The 17696-nt window shown below is 36.4% G+C and overlaps 1 protein-coding gene across 2 annotated transcripts in view; it reads left to right on the forward strand.

Moving 5' to 3' along the window:
- CERT1 (ceramide transporter 1) overlaps positions 1-17696 on the forward strand; it is a 79880-nt gene that overhangs the window by 8138 nt on the left and 54046 nt on the right. For both annotated transcript variants that reach the window (XM_088130466.1, XM_088130467.1), the window contains exons 2-3: positions 1096-1230; positions 6463-6579. In XM_088130466.1, the coding sequence (XP_087986592.1) occupies positions 1096-1230; positions 6463-6579 (252 nt within the window). The remainder of the gene's footprint in view (positions 1-1095; positions 1231-6462; positions 6580-17696) is intronic.

The raw sequence follows: 17696 nt of genomic DNA on the forward strand, positions 1-17696 counted from the left end.
AAAGTGACTTATTTAGCTATGTTGTATCTGTGAGCAAGTCCCATATGGGATTAAGTATCTGAAGAGTAGAAATGTATTGCCAAACCTGGCATGATGTCTGCCATTTATGAACTGAAGCCACTTCTTGTTTCTAACTCTTTTTTTTTCAAGCACTGCTATAAGCTTGCACTTCCTACATATTATTTTTTAGGCAAGAGTACAAACATGTCACAAGCATTGCAAGTCACAACTGCTGAGATAATGTATATTCACTGTCATGTTTGTTTCTTAAGTCACCACTACTAGAAGGGCTTTTCTTTTTATTTCTCTTTTTCACAGGCTCTCAATTTAGCTAACTACCCATTCTTTACTTAGAGGGTAAATTTATTAGAAACTTGTTTGCTGAACTCAGTTGTAAAACTCGTATGAGTCACTCCCTGGAAACTGGCTACTTTAAATTTCTTTTAGAGTAATGTACAATTTAATTTTAATATTTCAATTGGTGGTAACAGTAGTTGTGCTAGGAGTACTTGTACTAATAGTATACGACTTTGTTCTAATATTTAGAAAATATGAAATTTAAAAAGCACAGAGGAATAGACTACGATATCCTTCTGTAATCTGATAACTCTAGAGAAGTGTTAGAATAGAATTTGCATGATCCCCAACCAGTTTGTGGAAAGTATATGAGGTAATAATATCACTAATGTATAATTATCAGGAATTCATTGTCAAATTCAGCAGATCTGGGTTCCTATTGCTGTGAAGCTTTTTAGTAGGGTTGATGAATTTTAGTTATCTTTTGGGAATAAGCCTTTTAGAATCTGGTTTATTTAGAGTTCTTACAAGGTTTTCAGTTTTCTCTAAAGCGTCAATATTTTACAATTAATTCTAGTTGTTATTTTTAATGTATTGAATATTGGCAGATACATTACTTTACAGTAAATAGGTCTGATTTTATTAAAATAAACTTTAGTAAAGCATATAATAAAATTCTGTTAGGTGCGTATGGTGCCATGTTAGGTGCGTATGGTGCCATGTTAGGTGCGTATGGTGCCATGGAATAGCATGCTCATTATTTTGCTTTATTCAAATGTATGTATTTATTCTTTTTAGTGGACCAACTACATCCATGGGTGGCAGGACCGCTGGGTGGTATTGAAAAACAACACTCTAAGTTACTACAAATCTGAAGATGAAACAGAATATGGCTGCAGGGGCTCAATCTGTCTGAGTAAAGCTGTCATTACAGTAAGTGTTTCTTTAATTAGCCTGTTTCACTAATATTTTTAATATATTTCTCAATAATGTTTGAAACAGAACAAATTGGTCTAATCTTGCATTGGACAAAGTTGCAATACTTTTTAAACTGATCATAGAAAATCTTTCATGCAGTATTTAAATTTATTGTGTACAAGTCAAATTTCTGAAACAACAATTATACAATATTTCTCAAAAGACATTATTCACATTCAAAAAGTAATAATTATACATATGGAATAAAATGCTTATAGCCATATCTTTGTAGCTTAAAAAGACAAACAGGTTGCTGCTTGGCAAAGGAACAAATGAGCTATAATTGTACATGCAATCCTCTAACCATATATATTAAGGCATTTAAACCTGTATTAAGCTGGCTAACTTTTGTTTTAAATCTTCAGTATTTTTTAAGAGACGTTTGATAAAGATATCAATCAGATGAGGCCTGATTAATGTTTTACCAAGAGAAGCATAACAGTTGTTGAGGTATTGGTGCTGCTATGCAGTTCTGCTAATGTATCAGGAAGTATTTATGTGTTACTGGTCAGATGATTACTTCACGTGCTAGTGCTGGCTTGCCTTGGGAACCAGCAGTAATAACTGTTATTGTTCTGTCTTGATGATTGCTTCCATAATCTGCTAGCTGATCAATTTGAGAATAGAGATGCAATATCCACTGCTCTGCTGTTGGCAATTAAAAGATAGGGAAATAACTGCAGCGCTCAGGTTTTCTACACTTCTTATATGATTTCAACATAACTAGAATGAGAAGATAAAATTCTACCCCCCAAGTTTTACAGTTATAACCATGTGCATTATATATTCAGGTATGCCTAATACAATTGGCCATTGTTGCAACACATGCAAAAGCTTTTTAATATGGGTAGGAAAGTACATGTAACAACCCATAATCTTATTTATATTGTATGTTAATTGTTTTAATGGTTGTTTAAGATTTGTTTTAATTGTTTATTTTATTATCTGTCACCCAGAGTCACATCAGTCAGCTGGGTGGCTATATAAATTTGATAAAAAATAATAAAATAAAATAAGTCAGATTTATTTGTATATGCTCAGCTTTTTGGAAAAAAAAACACTAGTGTTTTATGAATGTCTGAAAATAGCATAATATCTTAGCTTGCCATTATTTCTGTGCCATTTGGTAAATTACCATTTTTGTCAAATATAGAGGCATATCAGCAGTGTATGATAGCCTGCTAAAACTTGCTTTACAAATTTCAGAATGGTAAATCTCTTTCTACTCTTTACATTAAAATTATGGATTACTAGTGAATGAGAAATTTGATTTGAGAAGTTATTGATTCTAATTAGAGCCATGGAAATAATTTTTACTATATTTTTCATGATTTTTTTATTGGCTAGTGAGCATTTTTCAGTTCTTATAACCCATATAAAAGTTTGATTTTTAAATGTTAACACTGTTTAAAGGCAGAAATGAGACCATCTGTCTTGAATATCTGGGGGTAAATATACACTGCAGATTTGCTAGTCTTAAATAGGTCTATGACCTGATTAAAGACATTTTAATTGAGCAATGAGTTTTAAATTTGCATACATTTACATGCAAATAAATCAGCAGCACTGAATAAAAAAGCCTTTTTTAAAAAAATAATGCATGCACTTATCTCAGCAGACATCATATCAGTTATGCTGTTCTGTTAATTTTCTTTTGTTTTTTTAAAGGTTATTCAGTGTCATTTGTCTATATAGTACCATTCCAAAAATGCTTCTGGATTGAAATGAAGGAGTACTCTCTGATTCTTGATGGAGTATAGATTCCAATAGAAAGTGCTACAGAACATTTGATGAACTATGATTAAAAAACAGAGAGAATATTACAAAGCAATATTTAAATTATATATGTAACAACTGAAGAAGAGATCTTGTGAAGCACTGAAATTTGCAGTTATCAAAATACTGATGCTATGCAGTTCTGTTCTCTCTCAGCTAATGAAGCTGTGAGTTCTGAACTGGTGCCTTGCATCATTAGTGAGGTGAACATAAAAAATCATGTTTTTTTCCAGACAAGACAAAAGTATTCTTTGTCAGTAAATTGGTTGACCTAGGAATAGATTCTGTTTTTAAATAAGCTGCAATCCATTTGAAAAATCAGGATCAGTCTTTGAAGTCCCTGAGAAGCTGGTCTTCCTGTTAGATTCCAAAATAGCAACTGGTATACAGAAATGCTTTTATTCAGCTTTGGCTAACATATCAAAGAAGGCAGACCAGGCAACGAACATAAATGGCTGAATATTATAATTTGTTTTGTAGGATTGTACTGGAAGAGGAACTCAAGTTGATTTTAAATGTTTCTGCAAAGCCACCAGTATAACCAGTTTTAGAGTGCCTTCCCACAATTCTTTACCATATTCACAGGCTGAGAGTTTACTCTGGAGATAGTTTAAGTTGTCAGTTATAGCTTTGAAAGCCCAAACCAAGAATATCTAATTTGGTGCCCTTCAGGTATTTTGGACGGCAGCCTTCTTCACTCTGGCCATTAACTATGGTTACCTGCGAACTGTCGTTAGTGCCGGCTCAAGGGTTAGGACATAGTGCTCTCCTAGGCTACATTGGCCGATGGTGCCACCATCCACCAGTGCAAAGATTTGCATTTTTGGAATGATTCAGAAGGAGGAGTGGCATTGGCACCCCCTAAGCTTTGGCACCCTAGACAAGTACCTACTCAGCCTTAGCTTAAAGCCAGCCCTGCCTGTTGTATCCTAAAGAAGTTTTCAGTATGATGTGTAAATGGGAGCTCAGGTTTTGTTTGTGGTTTCTTACTTTGTTTGTGTACCCTACCTGAATGTCTAACCAATCCACAGAAGTATAAGGAAATAGCAGCTGCAAAAAAGAAACAAAGCAAATAAAGACTTGGCCATAGAACCCATGATTGCTTGTCTGCATGTCTCACCAGGTTTTTTTGGCTTGTTCAACAAACCATTGTTTAAGCAAACAATAGATTAGTATGATGTAGGATCACAGCAATTTGTAATTGTGCAGTTACATTTTTAAAAAGTGCGGTCATTATGTTGCATAATGTTAGGATATGCAGCCATTCTTGTAACTGAGAAACAACTCATAAAGCCCTTGTGAAATTACTTAATGGAGTAAGATAAAGTAGTTTTACAATCAGTTCCTTTGAGGCATGATACATTTCTCATAATTCTGTTTTCTGGGTATTTTAGTGAACTGAGAAAGAAGGATAAAGGAAAGAATTATAAAGAGAAGTTTTTAAATCTTTGTATAAATACATTGTACATCTCTCTACTGAAAAGGCACAGATTTAATTTCTTTGTAAGATGCATCCATTCTATAAATGTTAGCTATAAAGTAATTGCTTCCATACTTTTGAAAGAAAAAGCATATTCAAAGGAACTAGAATAGCATTTCCTAAATGTGCAACTATTCCAACAAGGTGTTCAGCATGTTAAAACTACTTTTTGTACATTATTTTTAATTTGAGAAGGTGGGGAAAGCAACTGACAGGCTATGTAGTCTGGTAGACAATGGAGTGTAAGAGATTGTGGGGAGCTCGGAAGGAAATAGAAGAGAGATCAGCTATATCAGTGTTTCTCAACCTTGGGAACTTTAAGATATGTGGACTTCAACTTCCAGAATTCCCCAGCCAGTGATGCTGGCTGGGGAATTCTGGGAATTGAAGTCCACACATCTTAAAGTTCCCAAGGTTGAGAAACACTGAGCTATACACAGTTAAGAGGTAGCAGGTGAATCAGTTGACAGCTTATCTCATAAATGGCAGCTTAGCCCAGGTGGAGAAAAATCTGGGAAGAAGTGTTTTAAATCATTCAAAGAAACTTCATTTTATAAATGAGGCTGGGAAATTTGTCTTAAAATTTCCAAGATTCAGGAAGATTTACCCCAGCCTAGATGTGCCAGGAAAAAGCGGGGGGGGGGGGGTTACTATAACACAACACAGACATACAAATCAAGAACCTAGTGTAAATTCCTGCCTAGAATGCTTTTACCTATTTCTATACCAGTTTTGTCCTTATTGGGACTCCTCAGAGGCTGGTAGCCAGAAGTTATTCTATGGGGTTCAAACCCTCTACCAGGAATTGAATTAGTGCTCAGTATTTGCAGGAAGGGATATTTAGAAGTGCTATCAAAATGGTATATACAGTCCACCTTCCCATAAGCTCCCAGAGAAGAGAGAGAGAAGTCTTCCATTATATGATACCCCCATGCATGAGGTTTTACATAACTTCTAGACCCCCCACTCTGTCTTCGGCTGAGGCATCTGACTTTCTGCATACAGGTAGTCTCCAGGTAAAGAACGCCCAGGTTACAGATGACCCATAGTTAAGAGTGGAGCCTATTGTAGCAAAATTCAAGTTAAATACACAATGATTCAAATTAATTACATAATACTACTTATATAGTATTATACAGTAATACTGTTCTGGCTAAGTACAAATTCGACTTAAGGACACACCTTGGGAATGGAACTTGTCCTTAAACTGGGGATTACCTGTACAGTATGTACAAAGAGCATCTCACCCTTATGGGAATATTTATTGGGAATGTCTGAAATGGATAAAGCAGGCTACAGTATTCACAGCTTCTGTCTTGGAAGTGTTGTTCTTAAGCTGAATATAATTTAATGTTTCAATTTCAAAAGCATGCATCTTAGTTCAACCTATTCTAGCATGAATGAATTATTTTACAGATCTTTATGTTCTATGTTTAAATCATTAATTTTCCCCCTAATTTTTAAAAGCCATTTTTCTCAATCTTTTGGTTAAAACATAAAGCCTGCAGGCTGCATGCGGACTGCCAAGAAGCCTTGTGCAGCCCGCAAGTGTTTCTTAAAAACTCAATAAATCTACTACCCCCAAATGTTGCCGCCGCTACCCCAGAAGATACACTGCTGAGCACCTCCAGTGCATCCAGGGTTCATCAATACTGCCAGCTCCATCACCACCACCAAGCCAGTAGCTGTGAAACAGCTGATTGGCATGCCAGTTATTCTTTGTGGCCCCCAATTATTTTGAATTTGTCAGTGTGGCCCTATTCTCTCTACAACTTTTGAAGGCCTGGGTTAGATCATAATAATGAATGGGGATTGATTAATTAATATGTTGATACGTAAAATGATTTTTTATTTAAAAGATTCTTGGGTCACCTACTTAAAATGTAATTCTAATAGTTCTAATTACTTTTTTTTTTTTTTTGGTCCACCAGCCTCATGAATTTGATGAATGCAGATTTGATATTAGTGTAAATGATAGTGTTTGGTATCTGCGGGCTCAGGATCCAGATCATAGGCAGCAATGGATAGATGCAATTGAACAGCACAAGGTATGGATTGTTTTTCTTTCCAATTAATAGTTTATGGTAATGAATTAACCATCCCCTGAGTAACACCCTCTATATCTGCTGAATCTATAACTTGCAGAATTCTAACCCATGTGGCTGATTCTGGGAACTGTAGTTCCAGTGGGTATAGAAGGTAATAAGTCAAAGAAGGCTGCTCCAAAGTTTGCTTAACAGCTTGAGGGATTCAATATGAATAAAAGCTAATACTATAATATTCAACCACCAGAAACTGTATAAATATTATAACATGGTTTTGGAATGAGTAATACAGATATATAAAGTTTGTATATAAAATGTTGCCACTGAGAGATATTGAAGAAATATTAATGAAATAATGGGAGGCTGTGGGAATTACAGTGTGGTAATATGGAAAACACACAAGAGCTATTATCTCTAGCAAGTGGAATTTAAACTGTTGTCTGCACTGATTGTAAAGTTCAAAAGTATGTTGAGATAGGACGTGATACTTGGATACAATATAGTTTGCAAGGCTTATAAAGACAATCACTTTAAGTGCTGCTTATTTGATCCTGCAGATAAAAATCCAACATTGGATGCACATTTTTCTCTTAAAACTGAACTGTGATTTGGTAAAAACTTTTTTTCCTCTAGTGTGATGACTAAGGGTAAAGAAATGTTTACAATCAGCTTTAAGATTAATTGTTCTAATCTTCTGACTTGGGTTTGAATAACTGTCTTGTACTAGTATGATGGTGTGAATGACCAGGAGCAATTTTTTCAAATGCTGCTACGAAGTTACAGATGGAAAAAACTCCTTTTCCATTAAGCAGCTTCCTGTTATTTCTACAAGAAAATTCCTAGATTGCTTTTATTTGAGATCTTATAAGATGCCTTGTCTTCCTCAGCATTACTCAAATCTTTGTAAAACAGAATACAAATAATCTTAAAGTGAATAAAACTAAAGCCAGCAAAATCAATAATGTTCAAATAAATATTTAATAAGATACATTCTAGCCAGTTATAAAATTAGTAGATACATATTCTATGAAATATTCCATAGATTCAAGTGCTCCTAATTCTTGGCAAATGACATAATAGACGGGAAAAATAAATTGTCAAGAAGTGCGAGATTTAATTAGAACTTCACATGCTTCAGCTAGTTAAAGTTAGCCTCTTTCTTCAGGGATAAACTGATTGATATACAGTCATGTGCACACATTCTTCTTAGGTCTCATGGTTACAGCAAGAGTTAAAAAGCTCTGGATCTAAGAAGCTAATATATTCAGATTGTTCCACAAGAAGGAATGTGATTTTCTGAAATGCATTGAATTCCAATAAGATTTTGGAACTTCCTGATAATGTATTTCTCCTTTGTTTTTATACAGCTATCAAATATGATTTTTCCAGATATTTATGAATGAGTATCTTTAAGCCAAAAAAAAAAAAAACCCATCCCAGGGCAGCTTACAAAATATACAGTTATTTGCATTGAAGCATCAGAGTTCAATTTCACAATCATACCAAAATGAAATAGTAACAACTATATGTGAAATTAAAACAAAAATAGAACTCAGCTGAGATCACAAGTTAACAGTCCAAATAAAATTCTTTAAAAGATAACAGGTGAAGGTAAAGTCATTCTCAGAGTCTAGTGACTTCATGGACATTTCCATGAAGTTTTCTTGGGAGAAATATGGGAGTGGTTTGCCATTGTCTTGCCTTCCCAGTATAGCCTATAGCCCAGAGATTTCTAAGTATTTATCCTGCTTGACTTATTTTGGATCTGTCAAGGTCAGCTAAATGCCGCCACAGGTTGTGACAAAATATTGAAAAGACAGAAGATTTTACTCCATACTTAAAAGCCTATAATGCTCTTTCAAGTAAGCCAAGTTTCACTTTGGAGACCACAACTGAAAAAGATTCTGTGTCTTATGGCTTTCACAGAGGTGCACAAAATAAACACTGAAAAGAATACTTCTATACCTGAGCAGGCTAATGCTGAGTAAAGCTGCCCAAAATATTAAGACTTAATATCAGGCCGGGAAATGGTATAACAACAGTATCTGGACAGCTATAGTTTGGAACATTTGGAATTTTTGAACCATAATTAAAAGCTTCATAAAGAATGCATTAGACTAGCCCAACCTAGATAGCAAGGTTCATACTCTCCAGATAAAGTCTTGCTAAACTATCCTAATTGCTGTTATCTGAGGTTTCTCTGTTAGTGCAAAGTGAAGTGAACCTGGCCTTGAAAACAGACTGCGAATCTTAAGACCAGCTGCAAAACATCTTCCTAAAAGAGGATTTTCTCCTTTTTTAAAGATAGCCTTTTCTCTTTTATTTTTCTCCCCAAAGAATTGAGGGGGAAAATAGATTATGAAGTGCTTTATGTTAGTGATAAATATTCATATCACTACACAGAACACTTTTCCATGCAGAATCATTGCTTCCTATGCTTTAATATACCAGGTTTTACATGTTTTATTTTCTTGAAATAACAAAATGACTTCCAATTTGTAAAGGATGCTTTAAAAATTATATCATCTTTTCCAAAGTTTGTTTCTTTTCTGAGGGAAAAAACCCAGCAGTTTCCTCGTTAGAATATCTAGGAGTTTTACTATATTATTCCAGCACACTCAGTTTCTCTAGTACTTCTGTACAGACTCACTGTATGATTTTATAGAAAAGTGGAGACGACCTGAAATGGTATGTCAAAATGTGGCTTGTCTACCTATAAATGAATATAGAGGACATAATATTGTCCTGTTTCACGCTGAACTTTTTAGTGCTCTGTCTGCCAAGACCAGTTTCTAAATTATAAAAAATATTTTAGATTAGGGAATTCAAAATGCATGCAGTTATCTAACTCTTATTTATATAATACTGTACATGTTTTATTATCACTGGCATTTTTATTTAAAAGATAGCAGATCAAAAGCTCAAAATAAAAGAGTTTTCCATGTCAACATGCAGCTTGAGCAGGTTTGCTATTATATGAAGGCAGAGGTATTAAAATTGTCTGTTTTAATGGCATATGGTTTTATATCATTAAGTGCTAGAACTTGAATGGTAATTGTAAAGGCATGCTGAAAGTATATTCTTATAATTCTGGAGCTGCATTACAAGATAGCAGGTTGCATGGATAGTGTATACTCCTATTTAGGTAGCCAACAGACTGACCTGTTGGTAGGAATCTTTTTGAACCTTTTTAATAAAACACTTCTGCTGGATTAAACAGAGGGCAAGATTTCTTCTCACACCATGCATAGTCAGCACAAGATCATCTATATCATGTGTAACTGATTAGCTAATGGATACATTTTACTGGTAGGTAATTATTTCTCACCTCTTCTTTAACTATTCCCCTCTTTCTTGTTTCTCTGCCTCCCACCCTCTTAGTAGGAGCAGGGAGCCCATAAAATGCATTAGGATTGGCTTACCACGCTGTAAAGTAAGATACGTTGCTATCTGAAGAGTGCTCTCCCCCACCAAAAGACCATTTGGGCCACAATCCAACATTGTCTAGTCCCTCTGCTGTGTTTGGCACTCAGAGGGGGATAGTGGTCCATTATATTGCTTCACTTCTTGTGTTTGACTTGTACTGAACAAGGTTGCTTTGTAAGAAGCACAATAGCATAGGAAAACATGAGCTGAACCGTCTTTTTTTCCCCTGAGATTCTGATCATTATGTCTTACATGGATCAAACTGAATGTTAATGCTAATGTATTCTTTGAATACAAAGCAGCAGCAAGTCTAGAGGCATATCATCCTATTGCCCCTTTAGTTGCCCCCTTGGATGGCTATTTCTAGCACTACATTGTGTGCGGGGGGTGGGAATGCAATGAAATGAGGAAGGAGTGCAATCCCCCCTTTTCTGCGGCCTCTGAAATTGCTGCTTGGTGGCTTTTTTCCTTTTTAGGATGTTAGGTAATGTTATGTGCATTAGCTTGTAACTAAGGCTAGCCCTTAAGGGTGCAGGCAAGGCTTTTGTGAAACTTTATGATAATAAGTGGCCATTAGATCTTTATTGTCAGTGGGTTTCTTCCTAATAATTTTGTTGTCTTTGAGTGCCTTCAGCCATGAATTTGGGGAGCTGCAGTCCCAGAACACGCAAAGGACACCAGGTTAGGGGAAGGCAATGCTCTGCTTCTCTGTCTTACTATACATAAGATTATTAAGCAGTGTTTAGGTTTTGTATTGCTGGTTTGTTGATGGAGTTGGGGTTTGTCCAAGCCTTCACATAGGCTTTATGTGTAATTCTACTCTATCTTTAAAGGTAAAATCTTATCCTGTCTGTGTTACAGCTTGGATAATTTTATTTTTAAAAACATGGAACAGTGCAGGATTTGCTGCTGAAGTCAGAACATTTGTAAACCACCAATCATTTAAAATTAGGCAGTCATGAAAACATTTAAATGTAGACTAACTGGAATGTAATGGAAGCAGGATAAAGGTTACTGCTGGACTTTGACCAATAGTAACCTCAAGAAACAGCTTCATATTCTTTTTATTGACGCCATCTAGTGGCCACTATTGTTACAAATAATTGCAAACTTTATTTTTTCCTAAAGATTTCTAACTCTGTGTTTGGATTTAGTTCTGTATCATAAATAGAATAAGTAGAATTATATTGCTTGCAACAAACATATAAATGCTAAATACACAATTCACTTTATATGAATGTGACCTGGGCAAACCTAGCTGATCAGCCATTTTTTTTCTCCCTCTCTTATGGCTTTTAATCATCTTGCATGATGAACAGTACTTGAAAGCTTGCAATACTTCTGTAATATTTCATTGTTTTAATAAAAGCATTACCTCTTTGGATTCTGCTTTCTTTCTCTCACTCATGACCAACCAGTTACTATTGTTTTTTCTAGGAGGTAAAGAGAATCAAACAGGAAAAGTACCAACAAATGGCAACATGTTTATCAATACCGTAGTCTTGGGACAGACACTTTTATATTTTGCATTTAAAGTTATTAGTCATCTTTGTGAAATTATTGTGAGGACAAATCAGGAAGAGGAAATTGGTTGGAAATGGCTGGCATAGTTTGGAAGAACAGCAAGTATAAGAAAAGTTTGGAAATGAAGGATAATAAAAAGGCAATGGAAAAATAAGATGAGTAATGGTATGTTCAAATGTGAGAGAGATTGAACTAGGTGGGTGAGGAAGAAAGATAAGGTCAGGTATATATGGAGGAATTTGGAAATGAAGGGATAGAATCAAAGTAATTTCAAAAAGGATGATGAAATGTATCATCAGGTGAAACAGGGAGGGCAGAGGAAAGGGTAGAGAAAAGTGGAAGAACAGTCAATGAAAATGGTATGAGAAGGGAGAAAAGAACAGATCAGATACCTTTGAAGTATAATTACATGCCTGGGAATCCTGAAGAGGGAGAAAACAGTAGAATGTCAAGGGTGGAGAAAAAACACTGAGGATTCCTAGAATTCATATAGATCAGAAAGATACTAAGGTCACAAACAAATGAAAAGGAAGAATAGGTTAATTTATTGTGGCTTAGTTATCCAACTGTTTTATTCTTCAAAGGCACTTAATTGCAGTCCTAAGCCACAACAGTGAAAGGAGTACTTTCAGGATGTCATAGCAAATCTATCAAAATGGCAATGGTAGGAATAAATAGAAGTCTCCAGATAAGCAAAATTGACTATGGAGGGAAAATTTCAGGTCAAGTCACCAGATCAGTAGGCTAAAAATCATGGAAAGGATGGGAGGTATAAAGCAATCACGGTTACTAATGTTTTCCCTAATACTGCTGCTACGCATTGGAGACAGCAATATCCCATGTGTCACCATCATGCTTTGTGCACTGCACTGTCATTTCCATTCTGCTGTGGCTTCAAGTAGGAAACCAATAGCTACAATTGCTGTTTATTGCCATCCTTGCCTTAGAAATATAGGATTTGGATCCGAAGAAGGGGAGAAAATAAAACTTTCTTTACTGCTAAAAAAAAGTAATAAGACTAAAGAATTTTCTAGTAGAGAAGTCAGACACAGCAGCATGTAGGAAATACTATTCAAATTTAAAGGAAGAGAATATAAGAAGCAGGTAGATTGGAGGAATTAGAACCATAAATGTTGAAACTGCAGAGGAAGAATAAGAAATTGCTGGAGAGGAAGAAAATTAGCAGTCTTAAGGTTTGAAAGCTAGCAGGAAGACAATATAGAATAGTAGTACTGTATAGAGATAGAAAGTTGAATAGAGTTTGGCAGATCCATGAAAATCTGGTTTACTTCTGTACAGTACTGACACTGCCTTGATTAAAATGGCAGTTTCTTGCTGCCAAATTTTAAAAAACCAGTAACCTCTACTTTGTCCCCCCTTCCTTGATTATCCTCTCTTTTTTTCTTCCACAACTCCATTCTGTGCTGTTCCTCCTTGTTGTAATCCAAATTCTTTACTTGCCTCTATACTAATCTTGTTCTACAATTCTTCATAATGGCTATATGCTGCTCCCACCTATACTTTTCTGCATCTCTTCTCCTTCTCTGTGAGTGACCTATGCTCTTCAGCTTAGTCATTAGGCCACACAAAGGTCTGCTGCTTTTTAACAACATTCTGCCCTTTGCTCCTCTGTTCAATATGCATATCATGCCTCAGATATCTCATATCATCTCCCTGTAGCATAAAGGTTCTGGTTCATCCGGTTAATTCTCAGTCCTTATTGTAAGCAAGTGAGTGATTGACTCTTTGTCCGTGAATTTGATGGATATACTCATCTCTAATATCAGAGGTCAGATTTTTTTTTTTAGTATTAAACCTGCCTTTTCAGTGACCCTATACTAAAATAATTTAAAATCTGATTGTTTTCAACTAGACTAATCAGGAGTTGGCAGTGTTGCACTCAAAGATGCCATGGCTCACACAGTATCGCTAGATGTTGCCAACTGATCTTCAGTCATCAACATTGTCATTTAAAAATATTTTAATGTAATGTGCTTTTTTAAAAACAAATGACACCTTTAACATATGAAATCGCATAATGGTGCCTGCCCCATTAAAACGTGTCTGAGTAAATTATTGTGCAAAATAAATTAAGTTTGGCTATAAAATGGGGGGAAAAGATTGTCAAGCCTCCCAGCATAGTGAAAACTTACCCAGTTGCTCTAGGTGGCACTCTTGAGCTTTATTGGAGTATCGGGATTGTTTCTGTGTCAGTTTCATATTGTTATCTTCGCCTTGAACTTCTGCAGGTGCCGTGCACACTGCTAATTTTATATATTATAATGCGTTAGAAGAAGTTTGGAAATAAAAATGCACAGCTTAGTTCATTTACAGCAGGGATCACCTAGTCCTTTGACTTATCTTCTGCAGCCTGCTACAACATTTAGGAAAGAGTAAACCCGGCAGGGCCCACATTTCTTGGTTGTTAGGGATTAACCCAAAAGAAAGCACTTTTGCTCCCTGCCTCCTTGTGATGTAACAAGGGAGGCAGAAGCACACACGAGATGGACAGACTGAAGAAAACAACAATGGGAGGAAAAGAAGGGTGCTGGTTTTCTGGCAGCCCAGAACAATAGAAAGTACCTTACTGGTACACATAGAGTGTACTGCTGAAATAGTACAGTACCTTGCTGATATCACCAGACAGTCTATGTATTCTTCCTTAGATTGAGAAGAAATAACTTTGCCACAAGGCATGGCAGCTCGGCAGAGAGCTGCACTCTTAGGCCTGCAGGAAGATGCTGTCACAGAAGCCATAGCTGAATGGGCAGCTCATTGTAGATCTAGGAATCCTGCCCACTCTGGGCACAGAGAGATGCTTTCTGAAGCTAAAGCCCTAAAGCTGTAGCAGGAAGGAAAGTGGGGATGATCAGGCCATAGTCTGGGTTGTGATGGTCTTGATCCCTCACTCTCCCAGGGCATCTAAGACAGAGGAGAGGCCCTGCATAGGAGGGAAATAGTGAGATCCATTAGCCCTATGTAGGTGATTGCTCAGGACAAACCCAAATAGTAGCAGCAGAGTAGGAAGGTGCCTCAACCTGGAGTTTCAGTCTCATGGATCCAGTTTCTTCCTCAAAGCCTTGCTGCTACTAAAGACTTTTGTATCAGTGTATGGGAAAAAAAAGTCAGTGTTATGATTCTCTGGTTGATGCAGTAGTCATGTGACATGCATCCTCATGTGGCACTGATTTACAGTGAACTAAGTTCCAAAAGAGAGCCAGTTGGGTTAGTGGTTAAGGCATCCGGCTAGAAACCAGGAGACTGTGAGTTCTAGTTCCGCCCAGGCGCAAAGCCAGCTGGGTGACCTTGGGCCAGTCACTTTCTCTCAGCTCTAGGAAGGAGGCAATGGCAAATCACTTCTGAAAAACCTTGCCAAGAAAACTGCAGGGACTTGTCCAGGCAGTCTCCAAGAATTGGACATGATTGAATGGATTAAAAAAAAAGTTCCATAAGGTGATTTTTTTCTTATTTGATGCTGTTTTTTTCCCTCTTTGTTGTAATCTAAGGTCTTGCCTCCATACTTATCTTGTTCTTTATAAAGACGATATGCTACTACCCCTTCTGCATTTCCTCCCCGTCTCTGTGAATGACCTATGCTCTTCAGGTTAGTCATTATGCCACACAAAGGTCTGTTGCTTTTTATCATCATTCTGCTCTTTGCTAATCACTGTTCAATGTGCACAGCATGCCTCATCTTCCTCAGATCATCTCCGACCATTTTGAAGCTAAAGTGTCAGACTTTGAAATTAGCTCTTTTCCCAGTTGGAATTAAACCATAGTTCTGTCTTTGGAATAATCTGTCTCAGAATATGCAAATACTGACCATACACAGAGAAATGCTCAGTGGCTATTCTAGCAAATAAATGTGATCACTACTGCAGTTCTTCAGTAGAACTAATTGGTTTTCTGATATACTGTATGCTGTGAAATCTGGAAGTATATTTAAGGTCTCTGTTCAATACAACAGCAAAAAACTGCTAATTTAATATATTGATATGGAACTGTATCTGTGCTCTGTTCAGGTTTGAATTATTTATTGTTTTGTGTCAGTTTTTGGAACTACAAAAGAAAGATGTCCAGATTTACTTCCTTTCCAGGAAGAAGGGTCATTTGCTTGCTTAAATGCTGACTTTCGGCACACACTAATGTTTATGATAGTTAAGATTCTGATTCAAGACAAGAGCAAAATGCTATTGTGCAATATCTGCCTGTCTGTCCTACATAGTGTTTGTTGCAGTCCTTACACTGTATAGTTGTAGATGACTCCTAACGTTTTGTTACCTGGCTAGGCAACATCTTCAGTGCAATATGAAAAACTGAATTACTATTGGATAGTAGTATCCACATATAAAAGTAAAAGTTGGACTTTGAAGAAGCAGGATGGAAAGAATGTTGATGCTTTTGAACTTCAGTATTGGAGAAGATTCCTGACAATACCTAAAGAGCTGGGCTGGGGACAGATCATCCTGGAGAAGGTCTATCTTTATGGTCACTCAGAGTCAACACCAACCTAATGGCACATAAACAATTAGTATCGATAAAGAGTAACAGCTTTTTTATCTTGTTGGTTGAAACTTTTGACTTTCTTACTTAACCAAAAGAACTAGTTTTTAAGAATCACTTATCTGCTTATCTATCCAGGTCATTCTTTTTGCATCCTTTTCCTGGCTCTTCCCTCTCCATACTATCAGAGTTTTGTAAGTTTTTAAAAACATAGCACTACTTTGACTATGCAGCAACATATTATATGTTACTCATTCTTTTTTTTTTTTCAAATTTTTGTTTTTTCTACATATAAATTTGATATCTTGTCAAATAGTTCTTCCATTATCCCCTCAGTAATTTTAGATAAAATGTGATTTTTTTAAAGCTGAGATTAAAATTACATGGCAGTAATTCATCCTTTTCACAGAAATTCACAGTTAATTAAGCCAAATACTTGTATGGGAAAATATTCTTTGGAGTCCTTGGGGTTCTCTGAGCTTGGCTGTTTTCTTGCAAACATTTTGTTACCTGGCTAGGCAACATCTTCAGTGCTAGAATGGAATGGGGTTTGCTATCTGTTTATATACAGTTGCATGCCCTGCCAGTGTTGGTGGGAGTGGGGGTTTTGTTTTTGTTTTATTTTTTCCCTCTGGTAGTTCCTTGATTAGGGTATTGTTTACTGCTGATTGTATGTCTGGTGATGATCTTGGTGTTAATCTCTGCTTATCTGGTGATGATTGCTGGCGAGGAGATGTTCTGATCTTTTGCTTTCCTTTTTATTGTCTCTTTTGAATAGTGTGTAGATGTTGTTTATCTCTATGTGTCTGTTCATGGCTGCCTTGTCTGAATACCAAGCTTCCAGGAATTCCCTCGCATTTTTGGATTTAGCTTGATCTAAGATGCTGACAGTTTCCCAGTTGAAACTATGGTTAAGTCTGTCCATGTGTTGTGAGATTAAGGAGTTTTCATCATGTCTTCTGACTGCTAGTTGGTATTCATGGATGCGCTCTGCTAGCCTTCTGCCTGTCTGTCCTACATAGTGTTTGTTGCAGTCCTTACACTGTATAGTTGTAGATGACTCCTTTTTTTTCTTCTTGGGCTACTGAGTCTTTTGGTTTGCTTAAGATGTTTTGAAGGGCTTTAGTTGGTTTGTGTGCTACAGAGATGCCATGTGGTTGTAATAGTCTGTTGGTAGTTTCTGAGACATTTCTGATGTATGGCAGTGTTATCCTTTTTATAGCTTGTGTTGGTTGTGTTGTAGTAGGTTGAGTGGCCAGACACTTTTTGATAAAGTTGCGTGGATATCCATTTTGTTGGAAGAAGTTGTGTAGGTGGTCTGTTTTCTGTTCTGGGTTGCTGCAGTGCATTTGTGCTCATTTGAATAATGTTCTTACACAGCTCTGCTTGTGGGAGGTTGGGTTGTTACTTTGGTAATGGAGTACTTGATTAGTGTGGGTTGTCTTCCGATTGACTTGGGTTTCTAATTTGTTGTTGTTTCCTCTGCTGATGAGGATATCCAGGAAGGGTAGAGTGTTGTTGTTTTCTTCTTCTCTGCTGAATTTTATTCCTTTGAAGATGTTGTTGATAGTTTCATGTGTCTTCTCTAGTTGTTCCTTTTTTATTATAACAAAAGTGTCATCTACATACCGGATCCATACTTTAGGTTGTATGTGTAGAAGTGCTAA

Source organism: Python bivittatus, unplaced genomic scaffold (genome assembly GCF_059951505.1).
Source record: "Python bivittatus isolate LINGU-HERP-01145 unplaced genomic scaffold, Pbiv_v1 ctg000850_np1212, whole genome shotgun sequence".
Taxonomy (NCBI): domain Eukaryota; kingdom Metazoa; phylum Chordata; class Lepidosauria; order Squamata; family Pythonidae; genus Python; species Python bivittatus.